This window comes from Phaethon lepturus, unplaced genomic scaffold (genome assembly GCF_000687285.1).
Source record: "Phaethon lepturus isolate BGI_N335 unplaced genomic scaffold, ASM68728v1 scaffold18663, whole genome shotgun sequence".
In the NCBI taxonomy this organism is placed as follows: Eukaryota; Metazoa; Chordata; class Aves; order Phaethontiformes; family Phaethontidae; genus Phaethon; species Phaethon lepturus.
The window spans coordinates 37325-60722 of NW_010529942.1; the positions used below are offsets into that span (position 1 = coordinate 37325).

A 23398-nucleotide genomic window follows, 5' to 3' on the forward strand; every position below is an offset into this window, starting at 1 on the left:
ACTTAAATTACCATCCCCTCCTAAATGCCAGCTCAACAGATTGCAAGAAAGAAGCACATACTTCACACTCTGCAAGAAAATTGTCCAGTATAAGTTTTCAAGCATGCTTGGGAGCCAACCAATCACAATGTTTTGTCAAATTCTGCTTCAGACTGAAATTCAAGCCAGAATAGTATTTACTAGAAGATGTTAAATTTAGTCACTTAGAAATGTTTTTGCACTTAGGGCCAAATTCAGCCTTGGCCGCCACAGTCAACGAGAGCAGACATGCATCCTCTGTATGCCTTTGTTGCAGGGTCCCGCTGGGCAAAGCACACTGTGGACTGCACTTCTCTGTTTCCTCTATGCAAAGAAGAGCGTGACCCCATCTGTAACCAATTATCACTTGCTATAGACCACGGAAAAGCGCTGTACCATGTAGAGCTAAGAGACACTGCCCAAACCTGTAGACATCTCAGAGGGACCATGACGTTAGACTGACTTTATGTCCCATGGAATTATCCCACCTGGCTGCTTGAAAAGGGGATGGGATGAAGGATGAACTAAATCCTTAGTTTTTGACTCAGAGTTTTGTTCTTGAAGGAATCCTTCCTCATTCTCTCTGGTTGCAGAAGAACCCCAGATGAAGTTGTGTTGGAAATAAGCTGCAGGATTTAGGATACTGAACTCAAGGAAAGCTTGCACTTGAGGGCCTTTTAAATACAGGTAGTACCTCCTCAAAACTAATGTGGAGGAAAGAAACCAGAACCTATCCTTGTATTTATAGAGCAGCCTTACCACCAACTGGCACCGAAAGACATAGCAGAGGTCTTATAGCACTGAAGCTAGGAAGGACAAAATAGTGTGGAATTTCCATTGTCCAGGACAAAGATTTTAGGGAAAAATCTCAATATTCAACCAAATTTTTACACACTTCTTGGAATAACATACAAATCTTAAAATTCAATAGTTTTCTTAATTGAAGTGATATATCTATCCATATACGCTTTAAAAATAAATATTTGAAACTATACAACCAATCTGTGAAAAACTGTAGAAAAATTTAAAGAATATAACAAGAAATGAGAGAATTCAATTTTAAGCACAAGAGTATAGAATCGTCTCAGAAATGCTTAGGTTTAAAAGCAATGTCTCTTTTCTAATTATCTGAGCCCATCACATCCTTTGTTTTGACAGATGCCCTTTTAATAGACAAGTTCTCAAATTATGTCAAGAAAGTTCAGGGATATTGTAAAGCAACTGATGCTCATCCTGCCTTGTTACCTGCCAGAAGGATTTCCATGTTTTTATTTTGGATTTCGGGGGAATCCAGCTGCTTAATCTCTTCTCACCTCTTAGGAAGATTTCCTTCCAAGGAGATAACCTACAGTGCTCCTAATTAGCTCTGCAAATGGTCAAATGGATTTTTCTCAAAGTGACATGGAAATTTTCTGCTTGTACACAGAAGCATGTACAAGAAAAACTGAGATCTTGAAATATTTTCTTTCTAGAATAATTTTACATGTAACCTTGTTAATTAATAATTTTATCTTTATAAATTTTATCCTTACCTTTATCTCTATAACTTCCTTTTTAGTCTTCTCATCATTTAAGGAGGGATTCACACAAACAAACCAGATTGAACCATTTCAGATGCTATAGGGTATCTTGCCTGACCTCCAGTTGCCACTCAGCAAGGGTGTGGATGTCCTCTAAGCTCTGTGTTAGATCTACCAGTCCTGGGCCAATGTCCTGGAAACCCTAAGTTATCTAAAAAGGCACTAGGCACCTCTGTTTAGGGAACTGGGTCTTAGAAAGAAATAACTAACAATAGAAGTACCTCCAGGCAGCGAAAACCAACAATTATAATCCCATTTGTGTTTCTGTTAAAATTTGAAATTATTGTTCAAAAGTATTTCTGCAGAGAAGTTCAGAAGCATTGACCACACATAGATGGGGCTGATAGCTCATTTAAATTCTGAGCTCTTCCAAGAAAAAGAGAACTTTTTAATAGTTTTTTTGGTTAGTCTTCAAAATCAACAACTGTATGCAGGAATTTCCTGTGCCATGCTCAAATTATTTAAAGAAGATTAACTTGATAGTGTATTCTTTTCCTAGTGGCTCCACTTGCATTTGTTAAGAGAAGAGTAAAAATGATCTTGCTAAACAGATCATTGTGCTACAGGCCACATATAACTAAGAGTGAAATATATCTATTTTGCATGCCAACCTATTTTCCTTTTTGTTGTTCAGAGACAAATAGGAAAAGAAATCATTTTTCACTTGTAAGTTTGATGTTACCTCTACATATAAAACCAGTTCTCCATGAAAATTGGAAGTTGTGTCTAGTTTTACAATTACTCTTTTTTAAAAAGGCTTTTCCACTGGTAATAGGACGTACGAAGCAGTGAATTTCTATATTGACAAGTCCTGGCCAAAAACAACAAAAGAAAAGAAAAAGTTTTCAAAAACCCCTGCAAAATGTTTATGAATTCTAATCCTCAGCACATGAATAAATACATCTGACAAACTGCAGAGTACCTTACAAAGGCCTTTCCCAACCTTTCTAATTTGAGTTCAATTGCATGTGTAGTGTTTAGAAACTGAAGTTCATCTTGCCAATGTTTTTAAACTAGGGTTGCACTACATACCTTGATTTGTAAAAGTGAAGGGCAGATAATAAGTTATAATTATCCTATTAATCACCTGTAAAGAATTGCATTCAAGGAAGAATGCATCCGCAAATTACAATAATTGGTTGTATGAAGAAAAACGTCTTTTTCTGTCCTTGGCAGGAACATGCTTGGAGTTTGCTGTGCAAGTTCATGAATATTATGCCGAAATCAGGCAATGTATACGCTATGGGCCATGTGGCATATATTGCCATAAATCTATAGATATCAACAGACGTGCTGATTTCTAACTGCTAACTAGGTATCAGACTTCCTCATTAGCATCTGCTTCTCAGCAGCACCTTTACTTATTTAAACAACCATCAGTTTCTTATGGTAGTGTTGGTAACAACATCTGCTCTGGAGTACTTTTCTTTTCTTAGCAGCCACAGCATATTTTCTCTTTGAAATTCTGCTGCACCAGACCATTTAATGCATGTCCCTGAAGACAAAGCTTTGAGTAAGGGCATGTGAGAATAATGCTTATTGCATGAGATGTTTCAAGTTATTAATAATCATGTTCATTTACAAGTAAATTAAAAATGGCTGCATGGTTGTATTTGTCTTCATTCTCAGTTATTGAATTTTTGTCTCTCCTGAAACTTGCTTTGCTATATTTTTCAAAGAGATAGACTCAGTTTATTTAATTTCCCAGTCTCTAGTTACTCTAACATGAAATGGAAGAAAGTCTCTGTTCCAGTGCACTTATCCCATTCCTTTTTCTCACAATTGGTACTTTTTCTTGGATAATGGTTAGTCAGTGACAGCAGAAATAGTTGGGTGTCGTATAGTGTTAAGACAAAACAAGGCAGTTTTCATAAATGGGTAGCACCACCAAATGGTCATAACTGGATAGAGGAACCCAGGCATCTACACAGAGGAAGACACATGATATCATCAACATTGTACCATTTGCATTAGTCCCACAAGGGTGTAAATTTCAGAGAATGGGTTTAGAAGGGCTATGAAAAGCCACTGATGCCATAAGATACTACCACAGGGAAGATGACGACAGAGAATATCAGTGAGAGTGCCCTAGAATGGCAGCTGATCAGGAAGGCAATGCTGCATTCATGAAGATTGTCAAATGCCTCAAGTTAGGTTTTGTAATCCATATTTCAGCACCTAAATAAAAGGACCAACTGAGCTGAGCATCTATTTCAATAGTGCATGTCACCACATTGGAAAATTCTCCTTACGGGAATAGCCAAAGGTGGTAGTAGCTAAAACCAAATGAAAGCGCTTTTTTTTTTTTTTTGTGGACTTGTCTACTTCTTTACATTTTTGAGAGTATTTTTAAAAAAGCTATCACTTTATTCATCACATGTATAATGTGAAAAATAATAAGCATAAAAATATTTCTCTCAATGGGTCATAAAGATAAAAAGCAAAGGTTAAAAAGAACATCAGAAGAGACATTACTTCACATATATTCACATAGGTATGAAGTCTTGAAGTGGAAGGGAACTGGCAGACTACCTTGCAGTTTGGCACTAGTACATGTGATTGGAGAGATTATATAGCTATTATCACTTCCCCTGGGGAAAAAAAGTAACACACTGCACTTTGTAACAAGATCTTGCAAAATTCACAATTTATGGTAAAGGCTTTTGCCCTTTCATAAATGATTTTTGTTGCACCTTCAGCAAGCTTATTTTCCTTTTCACTTTAGTTGTAGGAGAAAAAATATTCTCTAGTGGACAACAAAACCAATTTTCGCTAATATGAATGCTTATCTTGTGTTTGTGTACATAAATATCATGTAGACATGTTTACTTAGTCTGATAGTCCACTCTCAAAAGTTTTAAAATAATATATACAGAGTTTGATAACTCTTGGACACTCCATTTAAATTACATACAGATAAACCTTAATCTTCATTTATAACTTAAAAAAAATTTTTTTGAAGTCTTGGACAGGTTTTTATTCATGTTCTTCAATTTCAAAATCCTCTGAAATATGTTCTTTCACACAACAGTTGAAGTGTCAAAACACGGCAAGAAATGTGTCTTTGCAATATCCAATTCCTAAGACCACCAGATACCTTGCAAAAGCCATTTTTTTTCCATGATAACTGGCTAGAAGTTCTGATCCTGATAGATGATGTGCACACCAATGACTATCAATGATGTCAAGTCTGGTATTCAGCACAACATCACCAAAAGCAATTTTGAGGTATTAAATCGTACTCAGAACTGGGAATAATTTAGGCAAACACTAAAGGATTTATATAATAATCTAATTTAGAAGTATTTATCCAAGCCAGCTCATCTGAGGTATACTCATTTCTGAGACGTTTTCAAATTGCATGGTTTCTATACCAAATGAAAAAAGGACTGATGTTATTGTTGCTAAAAGAAAATCAAAGATGGGAGTTTCAGCAAACTTGGATCATACTCTCCACCTACTATGATTTATGTTTTACCTCATTTCCTAAAAGGGCGTTTATACAGGCTTCAGATGCATCACAGATGGCAGTAAGGTCATGTCCTCCCTCCAGTGCCAGCACCACACGGCCATCCGCTAGCTTCAGCAATTGCTTGGTTAGGTGACCGAAACCTAGTATTCAAATACAGTAGTGCAAATAATTAAAGCAGAACAGTTATTACTGGCATATTTCACATCTGCTGCATGAGAATGTAGAAAGCTCAAGGATATTGCACAGGGAGCGTGGGATATATTTAGTCCTGTATCCTGTTTCTGACTATGGCCCACACCAGATGCTTTGGAGTTAGGTATACGGAATTTTGTATGAGGCAGATGTGAGATAATGTCCTTCATGTTGATCCCTAATAGCTGGAGATTAGTTGAAACATGAGGTTGTCTCTCTTCTTACCATCATTAACCATTATCACCCCAGATTCTCTCCCTATTTGCACATCAGTGTAACATATATCCATGTTATTTACAGATATCTGACGTAACTCTTATGTCACTTATGACGTTAACCCATAACGTCACTTATGGCATCAATAGGACAAATAATATTTGTAGTTAAGCTGTGATACTCTAATCAAAAGTAATTGTATTTTTCAAATGAAATTTTTATTTAACAATTGCTTTTTCCTTTGTACTTGGGGTTTGAGTATAATGTACGACCATGGAGTGAAAACTAGTGGAAACATATGTTACCTCTTAGCTCTATTTTGAAGGGTTTTTGAAGGCAGCACAAGCAACTGGATCACTTATTTTGATTCAAGGTTTTGATATAAATTGAAACTGTCCAGAACTTCATAGATATCTCTACCAGTGTTTCTCACTCCTGACCAATGTTCTAAGCAATTCTGCACCACAGCCAAAAAAGATGGTAATTCATTTTATGTAGTGATCTGTAACTACATAAACACTACCACAAAGTTTTCACCTGTGATTGAAGTAAAATTAATTTATTTCATTTTTAATGACAAGAAAAAATTGCCAGAAAAAGTATTAATTTGGATACAAGATTTTGGAGAGAAGTTTTGAGGTAGTTTCCTGGGACAGCTATTGTTTTTGATTAATCTCCTTTAAGTGAGTAACAAGAAGTAAAGCTTTGAAACTACTGAAGTTAAATACCCTTCACATCTTGTTCTTAACTTTTCTGCTTGATCTGTTCTAGTTGCTTTACTGGTGATCACTACTCATTCCAGTGCATTTCCTAGCCTTAAGTCAAGCATTTAGAAGGTACCTGCTAAATCCTGGGACTCGATGAAGACAGGAAAATCAACATCTTTTTATTACTTTCCAGTGAAGAATGTAATAAAAAATTAAAAACTACCAAAAAAAGCATATTTTCTAGAGGAGTTTTCCAAGACACAGACTTAAGGCTTCATCTGGCAAACAAACAACTACACAATTAGTTCTGTTTACATCTTAGGACTTTGTTAAGCACTTGCCCAACTGCTTTTAGAATAGGGACTTTTATGATACCAGATTTGGTTTAGCTGTTCAGACAAATAAAAAAAAAAAAAAAAAGAAAAGAAAAAAAAAGCAAAAAAAAAAGCAAAAAAAGATCTATTTGCCACTTGATCTATAGGTGACCACAGAACAATTAAGGTGAAACATTGTTTCCTTAAGCCACTCAACAATCTTTTATACCATCTAAGAACTGCAGGTTTGATTCTAGCAAAGTAACTACATTGTAGTTCGAATTACATACAGGGTTGAAAAACAAATAAAATCTTAAACTCTCATTTAAGCTCAACCTTTCCTCATGAAAAAAAAAACCACCACCCAATCCTCTCTACAAAAGACCAAATTTAGACAGGATAATAAAAGCGAAGGAAGGAGTGGAATGAGGATAACCTTTGATCTTTAGCCAATTTCTACTTTCTTTTACCTAGAGGGTTTATTTCTGTCTGCATGTTACACATGTGATCTTCAGATTCATAAGAAGAGAGTGCCAACAGCATAAAGTGAGTCGTACACACAGCTTTTAAAGGAAATGAAGAAGAATGAACAGGCACAGACTCCCCACAGATACAACTCACCGTTTGGGTCTGTGAGAATTCCAACTGCACTTTTAAGACACCATTATCCTTCATGTTATACAGCTTCTGTGAAGAAGGGAAAGCTCTACTATGTTTCCCCTGCACATTTTGAAAATTTTGTATGACCACAAATGTTGCTACTGCCACGTCGTAATTTTTGGAGGTATGAGTGGCAATAAATCTAAAGACTCAATGCCTTTTTCTTCTTTTAGGCAACTATGCATAATATAACTTGTAGATATTGTTACAATGTCAGTTTGTCTGCTTGGTTTCCTAATGATTCCCCTAGTATCAGTGTTACAATAATCATCCCTGGCTGAGTCAGGATCTATGCAATGAGCCATACAGAAAGCATCTTTCCCAACAGAGATCACGGTAACAAGGTACAGTGTTGCCAAATCAAATCAACGTGATGAGGACTTTTCTTCAGTGTAATTACCCCAAGAAAGTCAAGGTGACTTGCTAGAAAGGGAGGAAATAACTTTAGCCAAGTACCAGCATTGCCTGTGACTGAATGAGTTATGGAAATTCTTAACAAAGAAACTTGGAACCTGTGTCACTGCAGCAACCTAGGAAAGATATTAGCTTCCTCAAGGAAATCCCCTGGAGTGCAGAAGTAACAAAATGGAAAGAAAGGAATCCCAGTCAAGTAATGGTTTTAAGATGGGCTGTAGCTCATGCCAAATAATTAAGAAAAACAAGAAGAAAATAGTAACAAGCACCATGAAAAGAATCAGTCATTTCCCCTGATATAAGAAGATCAAGCACATATTTGACGCCCCACTGACCAACTCTAAGGTGAGAAAGGAGTCAGACAAGCATTTTGAATCCTGGATCTTCCAACTCACATGAATTTCTAGAAATCAGCAGCGGTTCTTGGCCCTTCTACTGTGCCTGCTGACAGAGGTGCCAGCTGCGATGCTGGCTTTAAAAGATGATTTCAGTTTGGATATGTCATATTCTGAAACTGTAGGCTTTCGCAGTGGTGCATAACAGTTATAGATTAGTGGCATTTTATAAAAACAGAAAAAGTTCAGTTATAAAGTGGAAAGTCATGTTAAAACATCAGTGCTTGATTTTCAGTCCAGCCTTAAATGGGCTTTGCTTCTTTGAGGCTGCAGGTGCCTTCGGGCCATTTAGGGTCTGTATGCCTAATTCAATGACAGGCATCTATTAATCAGAGCTTGAAATGGCCTTGGCAGTATCCACAATTATTTGTGTCCATAAACACGAGTGAAAACATCACAAGTTAATAATTAAAAAAAGAAATACTATTTTAAAATTTAATCTTCTCAGTCAATAAGTGAGAAAAGATTATACACACAGGGATACTTCTCAAATCTTTTTGATGTGCTCAGTGAATTTGTAACTCAAAGAAGCAGCAGAATTTTAAAAAATTAAGCTCATGCATTGTGCCAGGAAATTGTGAGCATGGTTTTATGCCAACAATTATTTTCATAATTTCTGTAATTTAAATGTTAAAAGTACCTGTTTCCTTCACAGATCCAATATTTAGACATCCAGGGTAGAATTTGCAAATGTATTTAATATTAATTTGCTATGACCCTAGTAAAGACAATGATAAACCTTTGACTTACACAAGAAACAACATTAAAACACTACAAAGTAGTTCTCAAAATCTTACTCACTAATTGGTTTACATTTTCCTGACAAAAACCTGTGGGTGCACAATTGTACATCTAAGCAAAAAAGACTAGATTAAAATGGAAACCATTATAAACCATGTTATGTCTTGGAGAAATACACAGTATATGAGCTCTTATCTGCCAACCTTTGAAGTAAAAATATAAACTTTTAAAACAAAGACATAACATGTACTCTTTAATTATACCATTTCCTTTCCTCCAGTGCTATTAGTGGAGGAGATACAATATTCAGCCTTATGTAAGAAAATATTCTACTGTGGGAAGGCAGAAAGAGAGAAAACTAATACTGTATTATACCAATGAGCAAGCTGCCACGCTGTTATTGAAGGACACGATGTGCTGATCATTTGAATTACCACCTAAGTAATTCAGCTTTTAGTGAACTGATCTTCCAGCATAACACCAAGAGCCCTGCTTTGTTTTGTTTTGTTTTTTTCTTTTGCAACAGGTAAGCTCCCCATGTGCTCCTTCTAGTTCTGCCAAACAGCAAGGAATGACATAGGTGAAGCTTCTGGGTCATTTGACCAAAGTTGCTGGAGCAACAATACTCTACCTGGACTTACTGAAAACCTGGAAAATGTTAAACCCTATAAAAAGAGAACCAGGAGTTATTTAAGTTTTCTATTTTTGTTTTTGAGGTATCCTTTTCCTGACAACCTGAAATGGAAAGTGGTAAACAGAGAGCAGGTAAGAGACCTCATACCCAGGCCAGTTCCCCTCCAATAGACTCATCACACAACCGTGTTGTGTAGTACGGCTAGAGGAAGTAAAGCTAGCAAGTCAGTTTGTATGTACAGCCTCCCATTTTGAGAAAGAAACATTTGAGAATGAAGACAACTTGTGAATATTATTCTTCTCACATCCTTTCCTCAGCAGACAGGTAAAGGAACCATATGGATGGGGTACACTCCCAGCCAGCACCACAGCACTCCTTGTTTGCATAAGCGATCATATATAGAACTTCAATTTGCTCACCAGCAAATGTGCAAACATCCAGTTAGTGGGGACTAAACCTGCCTCAGCAGAAGACAAGCCTCTTCCCTCTCTCCCACTGTGCATAAGGAGAGCAGATGTCTCCTGCACAGTCGCTTTTTGGGTGACAGCAGGCTGAGGAGAGCAGAGTCATGGCGCTGGCCCTTGCTTAGGGGAGGCAGCTGGTGGAGGAACAAGGACACGTCAACAACCGAAACATTGGAGAAGCTTTGGAGTTATGGAGAAAGCTTCAGCTTTCTCAGCCTCAGCAGCAGGGCCCCAACAGCTCTTTCAGCTTCAGCATCTTAAAAGCTACAATCCAACCTTAAATTACAGGCAGAGTTCTGGTGAGCTCTTCTGGCTACTCGGAGCAGCCTGCAGAGGAATACACGCAAAACACAAAAACTCCACAGTCTCTGTCCTGGACCTCCAAGCATGTATTTAACTATTATTTACCATTTAATCATGTCATTACTCTCTAATTTACTTGAGAATGTGTTTTCCTCTCATTAAAACTGTTGCAATGATCGCTGCCAAAAGTCTACCCACCAGTGTTCTGCGCTCCTTCCCTGTGGTTCCTTCGTGACTATTTGATTAATTTTCATTGATATTCTTCCAACAATAGCATCTAAAATTAACTGGGTCAGTTTTTACATAACTTCCTGAGTCATCAGGCTACGTGTCCTAAATAAATATGTCCATACAGGAGTCAAATGATAATTTACCCTTCCAGCACTGTCAGGAACTAGAACATTTTGCAAAGCTTGTGTTCTATGATAAGAAAACACATTTTCTTCTCAGGTCTTAATTCAGGACCCTTTATTCAATCAAAACTTAACTTGGATTAAGTCAGATGTTTGACTCAGTTGGCAGGATGTGGCACTGAGTGAGGGGGAAAGGGAGATTTTAATGCCAAATACATTCTTATGAAAAACATTTTCCAAATGGCTGAAATTATGAATGTTAGTGTTGAGGTACCTGAATTTAAATGGTAGCCATCTGGCCTCCAGGCATTAGCTGCTGATTTCTTGCTTTTAATACCGGAGAAGGAAGCTCAGTAACACTTCAAATTACATGTCTCAAGCAGGCATTTAATTTAGATTAAATTAGACAGTAATTGTACGTTAAATAAATACCAATGGTCTCAGAAACACATTTTTTATGGATTAACAATTTATGTAATAGATGTTTTTATTGCATGCCTGTTAGTTCTACAGTAATATGTTTTTCATAATTAGCTGCTCTTTAGCTGCTACACTGAACATAACTTATTAAGTCTCTATTAAGTACATACTCAAGGATACATAGGATACCTCTTTGAAAACCGAATGATGCAAACCTGTCTCACTACAGGAAAAAGCCACCTTGACAATGCTCAGGAGGAAAGTCTGGGCATCTTCAACTCTCTTGAGATACATGTATATCCAAGCCTGTCACACATTCCACTGCATTTGCTTAGTCCTCTGGGAAGGAGGAACTTGTACACCTCCACCACACAATGGCAGCACTGGCCACCTGACAAAATGTTCCTCAGAGAAAACACACGGAGGAAAAAGACTCCCCCAAACTCTTCTCCCAACTAATTCATATTTAAAAAAAAGGAAGGGATTTCTTTTGTACCTTGTATTATCAAGCAGTAGGGATTCTGCATCCTCCAGGAAAGGTCATAGCAATGTACAAAATAATGATGATGTTTTCAGAGTTGTTATAACGCTGTCATGTGGATTCAGAGGGAAAATATTCAACCACAGATTTCAGCTGCCAGAATCAAAGCAGGAACCTCTGGATATTCCCAAAACTGTTTTTAGCCCTGTTCTTACTAGCTATTTGCTCTGTACCTTCTTTTCTTCTCAGTTTCCTCATATTCTCTCATCTCTAACCCATCTATCACCTGGCCCAAGTAATAATTTTTCCACTGTCCTGCCATCTTCCCTTTTTTTTTTTAATGTTGCTTCCTATATAGTAAATCCCCTACCAAGTAAAGTTGGCCAGGAAGCAAGATTATTCATCCCACAGAGTTCTTCAATGTTTTTCTCAGGAACATGTAGCTGTTCTGCATCAGGAAGCAGAAGCCAAGCGGGGAAATGTAGAACTGCAAACAGCAAGGTGGCTTTTCAGAAACTTGGATTCAGATCTCCCTGAAAAAGGCTGTTGCTTCACCTAGGAGGTGAGGGGATTCTCCATGGAGTTTGAGGGGCTCTGGGTTTTTTGCTTTTTCTTTCTTTCCTTTTTTTCCCCTTGGAAATTAAAAATCCCTCTAAAGGGATTCTATGGGGACAGTCTAACCAGACTGATAATTATCTACTGAAAATCTGTCCCACATATTGTGAAATCTGCCAAGCTGATAGTGCAAGTGGTAGTACTGTTATCATGATAACTTCTTCCAAATCTGATCAAGTTGCCTGTTTAAACTGATATACAATATATGCATCTGATGTTACAAATTACAGATGATTAAATCTCCAAATCTGAGTCCAGACTCAGTAAGGGGTTGGCTAGAAAACAAGACATCTGATAAAAAAAAATAATTCAAAGTATGAGGAATTTGTTTCTAATCCACACTGGAATGAAAATCAGATACTACTATTGACTATCCAAATAAATCAGTGAGCTTGATTAGGTTTGGAGAAGTTTATTATAATGCTACTGCCTATAAAATCAACTTGACACATTTTCAAAATATGTGGGGCTCAGTTTCTGCTGTTATAAATGAGTATAGCTGAAATGTGGGCACTGAGTTATGACTGAAAACAATCTGATGGGAAGATCTAGTCTTATTTCTTTTTTTAACTGATGAAAAGCCAAGTCAGTTAATTTTGAATTGACCCGAGAGACTAACACAAAGAATCTGATTTAAAGCCCATCACTCAGAAGCTGAGAACTGACTGCCATTTTCTGAAGATGGTCTACAAAATTCTGCCAAGAAAAGCAGCATGGACTGAATGATCTTTCCAACATATACAGTTTCTCAGAGTCTACAAATTAAGGCTCTCACTTTATTTGCAGTCATTTATTGACCCTGCCACATCAACACATCACATTAAATTAAGGGCTAGTTCTTTAGCCAGTGTTAATCAGCATACACTATTGTCTAAAGACCTGGCCTCCAGATGTGGATCATTCATCGTTCCAGTACTAAGGACATAGATATAATAAGCATATCAGGGATGGGTTCTTGTAGGTGGATATACTTGAGGTAAATACTCTATTTCCTAACCAATGTGGCATCAAGTCTCCTGGTGAACTCAGTATTAGCATCAGAGGCCTAGTGTCCCTCAGGATTTGGATCATGTTTAATAAACATGATTTTATAATATCAGGAGGGAATAAGGCAGTGCATTTCTAAGGGATTACTGTACATCTCAAGTAGTTACTCACTTTCCCTTTGGCCTTGCGCCTGTTAACCCCACCTGACATATGCTATAATCACCCAGAAATGCACTGCCTGTCACCACTTATTGAAAAGGTAATGTGTAAAACTCACTAAAGGAAACAGTATTGAAACTAGGTTTGGGGTCTGACTCCTTACAGTCTTCTGATTAATTGCAATTTCCAAGTAAAATACATTGAGCAACTTTCTATTATGCTGTTCTCTTACAAAAACGTGTAAGAATTAAGGATGTGATTTCAACTCATACAACAGCCTCTTTGTCTCTTTTCATACTATTAAAAGGACACACAGATGCTTTGAAATGGTGGGTAGAAGCCCACAGATTAAAAGACACTGTAGCTACCATTTGAATGACATACGTGGCTCTATCCAGCTTTCTTCCCAAATGGAGAAGTCATGTCAGAACCTTGTCATTCATGTCATTACACAGCAGAATTTGCAAGAGCCTTAACGTGCTGGGAGCACAAGAAAAGGTGATGGGGAACTGCATGGGTCTCAGGTGAAGGCAGGACTGACACCGCTTTGTTCTGATGGACAGGAGGTGGAAATATGTAGAAGATATTTTTATTGGCTGTTCCTCAGAATGAAGTATATGACCCATCCTTATCACAGATATATAAAATTTTTAAAGAATGAGAGTAAAGATGTTCTTTTTTTTTTTTTTAAGATGTTAGGGCCAGGTTCAGCTCCTGGGTGAATGAGAGGGCTTCATGTACAATACAACTTGTGATCTGGAACAGGTTAATTGGAATAGGAGTGGCCTCTCTGTTTCCCCAGAAATTCTTCCCCACAGAAACACATATGAGAACAAAATCTTTTCTTATAATATCGAATATCTCATCCCTGTCTTTCCTGTCTTCTGACACACAATTCTCAGAAGGAGGCCTTCTATGAGCTTCTGCTCAAGCCATGACCCACTAATTACTGCTCGAGAACCGGCACTCCAGAAACTCTCACGAAATTCTTCACCCAGTGTTTTTCTACCTTTTCTTAGGGAAACTTAAAGCAATGAAATAAGCATGCAGGTGCATCGTATCAAGGTCTGGGTAAAAAACACCTTCAGGTGGCTGAGCAGATATGGAGTACTACTTTCTAGATTTTCTCAGAGTGAGGAGTGGAGTCACTCAGGAATGATCTGATTCTGCAAGATCCGTAGGTAAGCAAATGATCACTCTCTCTCCTGCATGATAGCAGTATTAAGGGAAGCTGACAGACCTAAAATAATCGGTCTTCATTGAAAGTTAGAAACATCAAGACAAACAATGACATTTCTGTGCTACACTCAGTCCTAAATGCAGCTAACTAGTGTCAAGGTAATTTGAGGACTCCAGATGTTATTACAGCTGCATTACCACAGTCATCTTAGTCATTCTCCTTAAAAGTGGGAAGTTCATAACAGGGCAAAAATAATTCATTCAGTGTTAAGATATTGTTTCTTGAGCAACATCAGTAATTTCTTCTTCAAAGGAAAGCAGTATATTGGCTTTTCTAAATGGAGACACTGAAAACCTACTACTAGAATAGCTACTGTTTCTCCTTCCAGAGTTTTAACAACTAGAAATAAAATAACCTGCTGTCAGAGCTCAAAGCTCCCCAGCGGCTCCAGAAACTTAACAAACAACGTATACCAAACTGCAACACCAGGATTACGTTTATTCTTCCTTCTGACAAAGCTGAAGAGCCACACCACCTGAAAACTTGGGCAAAAATCATCCAAACTTCATATCAAAGCCCCTTAGAAACCTTTGACAACAAAGGTTTTTGACTGTCTCACTACAGATAAATAGAGAAGCTCAACAAGGAAAAATATCAAACTCAGAACAGCTCTGCTCATCAAGGGATATAGTGGTCACTCCAGCAGAGAAGGATGCACTTTTTAGTCATTCTTAGTTTTGGCCAAAGTGCTGATTTCATTTCATAAAAAAACGGTCACGGACCAAAATTCTAGCATCTTCCCACTGTTTTTACATGAATATTACAACAGGACACTGTGTTAGAGGGAATTAATTAATTAATTACACATGCGAGAGAAAGATGAAAGAAGACAAAAAATGAGACATGAGAGAATTGGGGAAAGGATAAAAGTATATGTTGTGTTAATAAAAGAGACTGTTATTAAATAAGATGACAAATAAATACATTTGTGATTAAAGACAATAGAAGCATGTAAGTGAAATTACTGGATGACTGGGTGGATAATTATGAACAAATATTAATATGAAACTAAACATTGTCAAGGAATTAGATTTTTTTAAAACCATCAGGAATGGTCAGAAAGTAAAGAGAGCAGAGAATACTTATGACCTTACTTCTGCAAAGGGATGCAGAGCATTTTTGAATTTCTCTCCAGGGATATACTCTTGTATCTTTTTATACACAGAAAGGTGAGGCAGTACAACAGCTATATCGACATGAAAATGATTCAGATTTTGTCTGCAGTGACCTCTGAATTCCTCAGTGACCGGTTACTAACTCAAACAAGGTCTAAACATAGGCAGCTGGCACTGAATTGAAAATACAGTGTGTTTCAGGTGACAGGTTTGTAAGTGTAGCCAAAAACATTAGTGATAACACTCAAAGCAAATAAAGTATTTCACTAAGCAGGTACTTGACCATAAGCCGGTCTCCCTGGGAGCAATCACATCACTTGCCATTTATTCAGACATACTACCATACTGTCACAGAGACAAAATCTGAAGTAATCCCATGGCTGCAATGGATTTATACCTCTGGAACTATAAGCAAAATTTGGCCAAGTAAGTGCAAACGTTTCTCTTAATTGTAGTAAAATAAGTTTAGAAATTGTGAATGAAATTCACATTAAAGTTCAAATGTATATTTGGAGATCCACATTTTGTCAACCTGAAGAGATATTTTACAGTGAATGCACAATGGTTTCCTGAACTCATCTGGACTCAAGGAGTCAACAGCAGTTGCTCCTTCTAACCTTTTAGCTATTTGTGCATCTTACCAGACTGTGCTTTGTTCTAGCACTTCATCACAAATAAACTCAAACTGCCTTTCCATATATACAAATCCTTAGTGGCAGTGGAAAGGGTGGCTTCTGTCTCCTTCCCAGGTGTTGTGTGACTCCATCTCAAGGTGATAAGCCCTTGCATGCACCTAGCCCAACTTGGTGCAGCTCAAAGATGGCCTGGAAGTCTTTTTAACAAAGATCACAAACAAAAAGCTTTAATTTTCTTTTCCTCATACCCCTTTTGAACTCAAACAGTAAATCCACATATTTATTACAACACTTGCAAGGACTTAATGCTCAGATCTGACTAGAAAACATGTCTGGGGACAAGTGCTTGCAGGGAGGTAGAGAAAAAACTCATTTCAAAACTGAAGATGAGTTTTGGTGGTGGTAGCTATTAATAAAACACATTTCTTTAATGATAAAATCTATACAAACCAGAGTAAGACTTGCAAGCTGCTTATTCAAGAGGTGTGAAATTCACCATGGGCCCGCAGGGCTGATACAGGTGTGAGTGAGCAGGTGTGTGGTTGCAGGTAGAGGGGGATGTAAAAAACCAGTGTTTTTTTGCATCTTATTCTGTTTCAGTTGCCCAAGAAACATGCAGGAATAGTCCTTGTGACCCCTTCAAACCAGGATGCACTTTTTGTACATGCTGTACTGGGTCATCCTGTATCCTCACCGTGTCTGGAAATGCTCAAGAGAAATTTGTTTCAACATGACTGTTATCTGTTCTATGGGACTACTATATAGTGCATGCAATTTAATATTTGGATCAGAGCTCTGACTGAATTTCTGGCTGGGCTTGTCATGGCCAGTTGCGATGCATAAGTGACTTGCTGGTTGATGTTATTAATTCAACAATAAGAAAAATAAACATTTTTATTTAATCTGAAATTAAGATTCAAGAAACAAGAAATCTAAAGCTGCACAATGCCAGCTTTGTATCAACCACTTTTAATAACAGAGCTCACGGTGTTTAGGATTAGTTTTCATCATAGAAAAGAGGATAACAGAAAAAAAAATTATATACAGAGAAATGTTAGAGGAATATTAATTTCCTCTATTTTTTAGATTTAGGCAGAAACTTTGAAGTTAGCATTTATGACTGGTTTAGTTGCAACCTGAACCTGGCCCTCTCTATACTGAGAAAAGCAAAGGTCCAGAATAGTAGATGTTCATTTAATTAACAACTCTATCTTAAAGCATATGCAAAAGGAGTCCATTGTGCAAGCAGTCATAAATCTCACTTGGCCTAACTTCAGAGCAATTGACCTTACAACCCAAATAATGTTTCTTTGTACACAGTTTTTATATACAATTTCTAGATTTACTGTTTCAAAAGAAGAGTGTGTAAACAATTTCAGCTGAGCCCAAATTGAGCAACTTATTCATCCTACAGCTGGATGGAAGTTTGCGCCAAACTGGAAAACTTGTTCTGGAAAGAGTTTCTATTGATGCTACTTTCAGTGGATCCAGATTCAAATTTTTCATTTATTTATTTTCACATGCTGCTGATATCTCAATTAGGAATTAAACGAGGAGGAGAGAAACAACAAGTTTTAGCAGTTCATTGGATAGCAAAGAATACAATAGAAAAAGGTAACGACACTTTCCTAGCCAAAGAATATTCCCTTGTCAGTCATCAAAGGACTGCTACAAATAAAAAATTCTGAGGACTTCTCCAAGAAAAAGGCAGAAGAGAAAACACAGGCAACATAAATGTAACTTCTATTTGCTCTCGCTCTAATTACCTAGCATCTTGATATATCTTTTGTCTATCAACAAAATTTCAGGCCACATTTTATTGTTTAATATGCATAGCACACATATGACTTCCATATATGTGTTCTAGGTGACATGTATATGGAAACAGTGACAAATCCCTTTACTTCTTTAAACATTGTAAAGCTGTTATTAGAAAATTTACCAAAAATAAAAATGTGTTATTTATATCAGTAGTGTGCATTAAAAATCTCAAAGTAACTGGCTCCAAGATGAATCTTGCCAAACTTCGAAATCCATATATGGGAGAGGCAACTTTAGCACTTAGTAAATATAAAAAAAATCTGTAATTAACCCCAAGAGATTCTTCAAATGTCTCTTAGGCTCACAAGGGTTTTTGGTCAGCCACTTCTGGAGAGCTCTGGTTCTCTGAGTCAGCCTCTGGAGTCTCCCCTGACCATCTAAGAGATCTGTGCTTTCAATTCAGACACCAAAGTTGGGTGGTTAAAGTTAGGGCAGCCCAGAACATCTCAAACACACTAGGAAGTTATCCCTGTCCTCATATTATATGTAAGTATGGCCAATCTTTTATACATTATTAGACCTGATTGAAGTATTAATTACAAATAAATAATTCAGATAGTGTAGCCATGCTTCGTGTTCATAATACTGTTTGTAAATGTGTTAGTGCTTGCCAAATGTTATGTTCATAAAGTTGTTTGTGAAGATATCTGTTAGCATTTGCCTAATGTTAATGTGCAGCTCAGAGTCTCCCTGCACACTGGTTAGTTTGACTTCCTAACCTTAATTATACATCTCTTATTAGTGCTCATAAAATGACATCCTATGGTATCTGCTTTCTTAATGTGTAATTGAAACTTTATATACAACAGAATAGGGATTAATTAAGATAAAGTGGTAACTAGTAAATAACCAGCTCTCTTGATCACATAAATATCCAAGAGTCTTTGCAAAGAAATATCACTCCTCAGACTTCAATGAGAACATAAATTAGAGCCTGTGACTGTTTCTTAATAGGAAATGAAAAAGGAACATGAGCAGGGATGGGATGAATGAGTTTTAAAAGTCAAAGAAATGTTTACTGAGAAGAACAGCATTTGCATTCCTATTTTCCTGGGCCACTTGCCCCTTTTGCAACTGGATAAAACAAATGAGTCAATACAAATCAAGGCAACTTAGTAGAAGAACAGCAAATGGCCATTGTAAAAGTAAATGCCAGAGGAAAAAGGATGCCACAAAGGCCCCAGTCCTGCAATTTTTTCTGCAAGCAGATTTAACCGGTGTACTCTGGCCAGACACCTTTGGAATCAGACATTCCATTTCACTTAAGGAGAGAAAACAGCAAGATCATGTCCAAAGACAGTAAAATAAAATGGGATAATAACTTGACCTGTTACAAAGTTCATATTTTGAAAAGAAAATAGTGGAAAACTTGCACAAACAATTTTTCATGAGAATCTGTCCGTTCTTCAACCATCTTTATGTGATAAACCAGGAATGTTATTCTTTTCTTCATAGACATACTGCCTTGTTTTCATCGATTTACTCTGACTGTTAAGGAGCCTTGCAGAAAACAGTGAATAAGCTGAGAATTTATGCAGTACATATCCATTATCAGAAAAATCACTGCAAAGTTTCATTTTCCCCCTTGCCTGTCTGAAAAAACTGCAAGACAGCCAAATACAGGTGTTCAGATATATTCAGACAACACACTTTTTTCTTTCTCTCTTTTTAATATAATATTTTGTCATTTACTCTGGTGAAAACATTATGGTTGGTAAAGTAAGATCAAGCAATAATTCTAATTTTTTGAAGACTTTAAAGCAATTTTTGGAGAAATATGGGACTTTAGACAGCACATTTATTTAGTTTTAATTTTTGTGCTGTCATACATCAGCACTGAAGTCCTGATTTAGAACACATGCAGCTTGCCTTTGAAGTTTGGGCTGGTTTTTAACAATGGCAAAAAAAGATATAAAGAAATTAAACAGCACCAAAAAAATCATAAACCAGGGCTTTTGTGCTTTTGATTTATATATTGTTTTTCATGTTTGTTTAAAAAAAAGCTTTATTCTCAATAATCTTTCATGGGAAGCTTTGCTCTGACATACCTTTATTCATCTAAGCCTTTTCTTCTGTGCTGACCTTTCTTTTCTCTTTCCTATCCCCCCAAGTCTCTGAACAGTGTTTTCTAATATTGTTCCCATTCAGGAGCAAAATGAGTTTATTGGAATTCTTCTGAAAATTGCAAGAATGGAAAATGCTCAGTGATATGCTAAACTGATATTTCTGGATGAAAGCAATAAATATTCCAAGTAAACAGGGCCACCACATGAAACAGCTTTTTTCTGCTAGTACTTGCTGGACTCCCCTTCTGGGTTGCGCGTGTGCAGTGGTATACATGGTCCTTTTGGTCAAGTTACACAACACTGGCATTTTCCAAGGGAGTGCATGAAAGCTGATAGTTGCCGTTGTTCATTTTTGTCTAATGCGTTGTAATGAATAGGAGCCAATGCCATATTTATTTGTTCTGTGGCCAGCTTTTTCCTGTTTTTCTCTCTCCCTTTCAGCTTAAGGATTAAACTGTTGAAACGACAACAAAAACACCACAACTGGCTTTATAGGTTTTTTCCTCCTTAGGGTCTTCCATTCCCTGGAAAATTTTAGTGTGTACTGGTGTCATCTAAAGGTACCGACACCATGTGCTGCTAAGACTGGTTTTAATTGCAGTCTACCTTCAAAAGATATTGAAAGTAATTTCTAGACAGACCAAGTCCTGAAAGCGTCCAGATGTTTGAAGCAGAACATTAAAAAAACCCATAATTCTTGATTGTCAGCCCAAATATATATGTGTACAGTACCAGTGTGTATGTGTAGAAGGATATGTGCAGGGCATTTATGATAGCTGAGGGAGTTGGAGAAGCAGGGGCTGACAAGGGAGCTGGACTTTGTCTGAGGCATCGCAGCAAGGTTAACAGCTGCGTATCGGGAGTTTTCTGGGGACCTCCTCACTCACTGTAGGTCTTCCCTTACCTTCACCATCTCATATCCATATGCTTAATCTCTGCATCCCTTCTAAAATACTGCTTGCTCCCAACAGTGAAATAATGAGAGCTGCATCTAAGGAGAAAGTTCTTTTGCATTCCAGCTCATTCATGGGTTAATGGAAAATAACAGAACCAATAGAATCTCCTATCACCAACATTGACAGCTGGATTTATGTCAAAATAGTTTTTACCAGTGAAGTGTAGTGGTAAGTTTATTGCAAAGACACCTCTGAGTTCCACAGTACCTCTCTTAGAATTCATATGAAGAACTCATGTCAAATTTTGAATGAACATAGAAGGTTCTACAGTTTATTTTATTTTTATGGAATTTAACTAACAATTTTAGCAACACGGTCTGTGTTAAGAGAACACTTGTTTATGATTTAATTTAATTTCGTATTTAATCCATGACATTTCTACATCTTGAAGCAAATACTTCTGGATGGAAAAAGATCCCTTGACTTTAACATTCATCAGGGTTCTTCTCTTCTACCTTTAACCAAGGAAAAGTCTTGCCTCTGTTACTCCTCCAGGCTAGTTACTACGCAGTGGAGAGAGAAGAATCTCCCCAGGAAGATCTGTTGCACCAATTTTCAGAAAAGTTGGAGGTCTCTTTGGAATTAAACACCTCTCTATATTGACTGTCATGGACAAATCTGGACTTATTAAGATGTATAATGTTCAGAAAGCCAGACTTAGAGAGGGGAAGCTCATGTATGGCTCTAAAAGACTATTTACATCAAGGCAGGCAAAATTTGCTTTAATTTACCAAGGTCATGCTTTGGCATTTTGAACACAGTATGCTCAGTGAGAAGCTTCTCAGGTAAATATGAAATTAGAGGTGAATACATTTAGATTAAGTAGACTATGCCTCTGTTAATACCTCAGTAAAAATTACTCTTGCTAGGGATTTTGTACATCACAGAGCCCTGTTTTCAAATACTTTTCATTTTATTTAAGCAAGTTATAATACTAATATAATCATACAAAATTGGTATATTAATTAAATAGTTACTAGGAAATTATTTATTAAAATATTTTCTATATAATAATACTATGTAATAGATTTATAATAAGCATTCAAATCTCAAGCTAGTAGGGGTATTTTTACACAGAAATCATAGAAATGATGTAGAAATTATGGTTGTTCTACTTGTAACACGGAAGAAGTCATATTAGCATGTCATACTAATAAACTTTTTATCTTTAAAGCCTGTTCATCTATCAACACCTTGTAGAATATTTCCAGATTCGTAAACTTTTAAAATAATTGTACGCAGACAGAGGATTTCGATGCCAAATTTTTTCCATTACTCCCAGTAATAACTCCAGAGACAACACGTCTTCTGACTCAAAATATTTGTTGTCCTGTCAACCCACTTTACACCTTGCTTTCTTTGGCTAAGAAATACATCATCAGCTCTTTTAAGCTGTGCTCAGTACTTAGCTCAATCTCCCCTAACACATTTATTCCACTCTCCCTTTCCCTTGTATCTCTTCTCTGCTAATAACATGATAAGAACCTGGTAAGTGGTATGCATTTACCAAGGTGGCTTTTAGGTATCCCAGGAAGAAAAAGGAATTTGGCCATTTGTCCAGGTGTTTTAGAGGTTAAGCCACCCGGTCACAAGAATGGCTCTAGCTCAGATGTCTGACGTCCAGGCACGCCATCCTCACACCTGGGATTTCCCAGGCTGAAACACCGGAAAATGTCCTCCTCCATCATGAATTAATTTGCTGCTCTCAAGCCCTTTCTCTCAGATTAGCAGTTCACATATCTCTAAAAAGTGCCACCATAAATATCTATATAGCTTCAAAAAGGAGATATTTGAAAGAGGGGAATGATTGCTTACTTTAGAGAGATAAATTGAAGCAAATGAAAATCAAATCTCTAGGGACAGGCCCCAAGAGTGAAATCTGCACCGATCAATCTCCCAAAGGTATAAGTGCCACAAGTCATTGATCTGACACTAAGACAGAAGGTTCAGTAGCATAGTGATATAATAAAATAGACTAGGGAATATTCATGTAGTAGTAAGAGGCCTTTTCTCTGAATTTTTTTGATTGTATCCTTATTTTTGATGCTCTTCTGAAGCAGAGTCTACTACTCGTGCATCTGTTTTCTTAAAAGCTAAGGAAACATTCAGAACAAACCAATATATTTCCCAGATGCACTTTCACTAGAGTTTTAACAAAATAAAAAATAAAAACATGTACTGTGCAAGGACAGTGTTATCCAGTTGACTAAATTAAGTAGTTGAGTCACTATGACAAGAAGGATGGGCATATTTTGAAGAAAAAAGTAGGTTATTCAAGACATGATGTTTGATATCTGGTTTATGATATTCTAATTGTCAGTAGTCTTCCAAAGCCAAAAGACTGCTATGGTCTTTCAGATGAAATATATCCAGAACAGTGCTGACTGTTTACTCAATTAAATATATCTTCTCACTTTCTGCTTGAAGTATATGTCCTATT

General features: G+C 37.0%; 1 protein-coding gene across 1 annotated transcript in view; it reads right to left on the reverse strand.

Moving 5' to 3' along the window:
- LOC104618497 (histone deacetylase 5-like) overlaps positions 1-23398 on the reverse strand; it is a gene marked incomplete at its 5' end in the record, with an annotated part of 98825 nt that overhangs the window by 20594 nt on the left and 54833 nt on the right. Inside the window, one exon of the mRNA XM_010284112.1 lies at positions 5077-5210. Within this exon, the coding sequence (XP_010282414.1) occupies positions 5077-5210 (134 nt within the window). The remainder of the gene's footprint in view (positions 1-5076; positions 5211-23398) is intronic.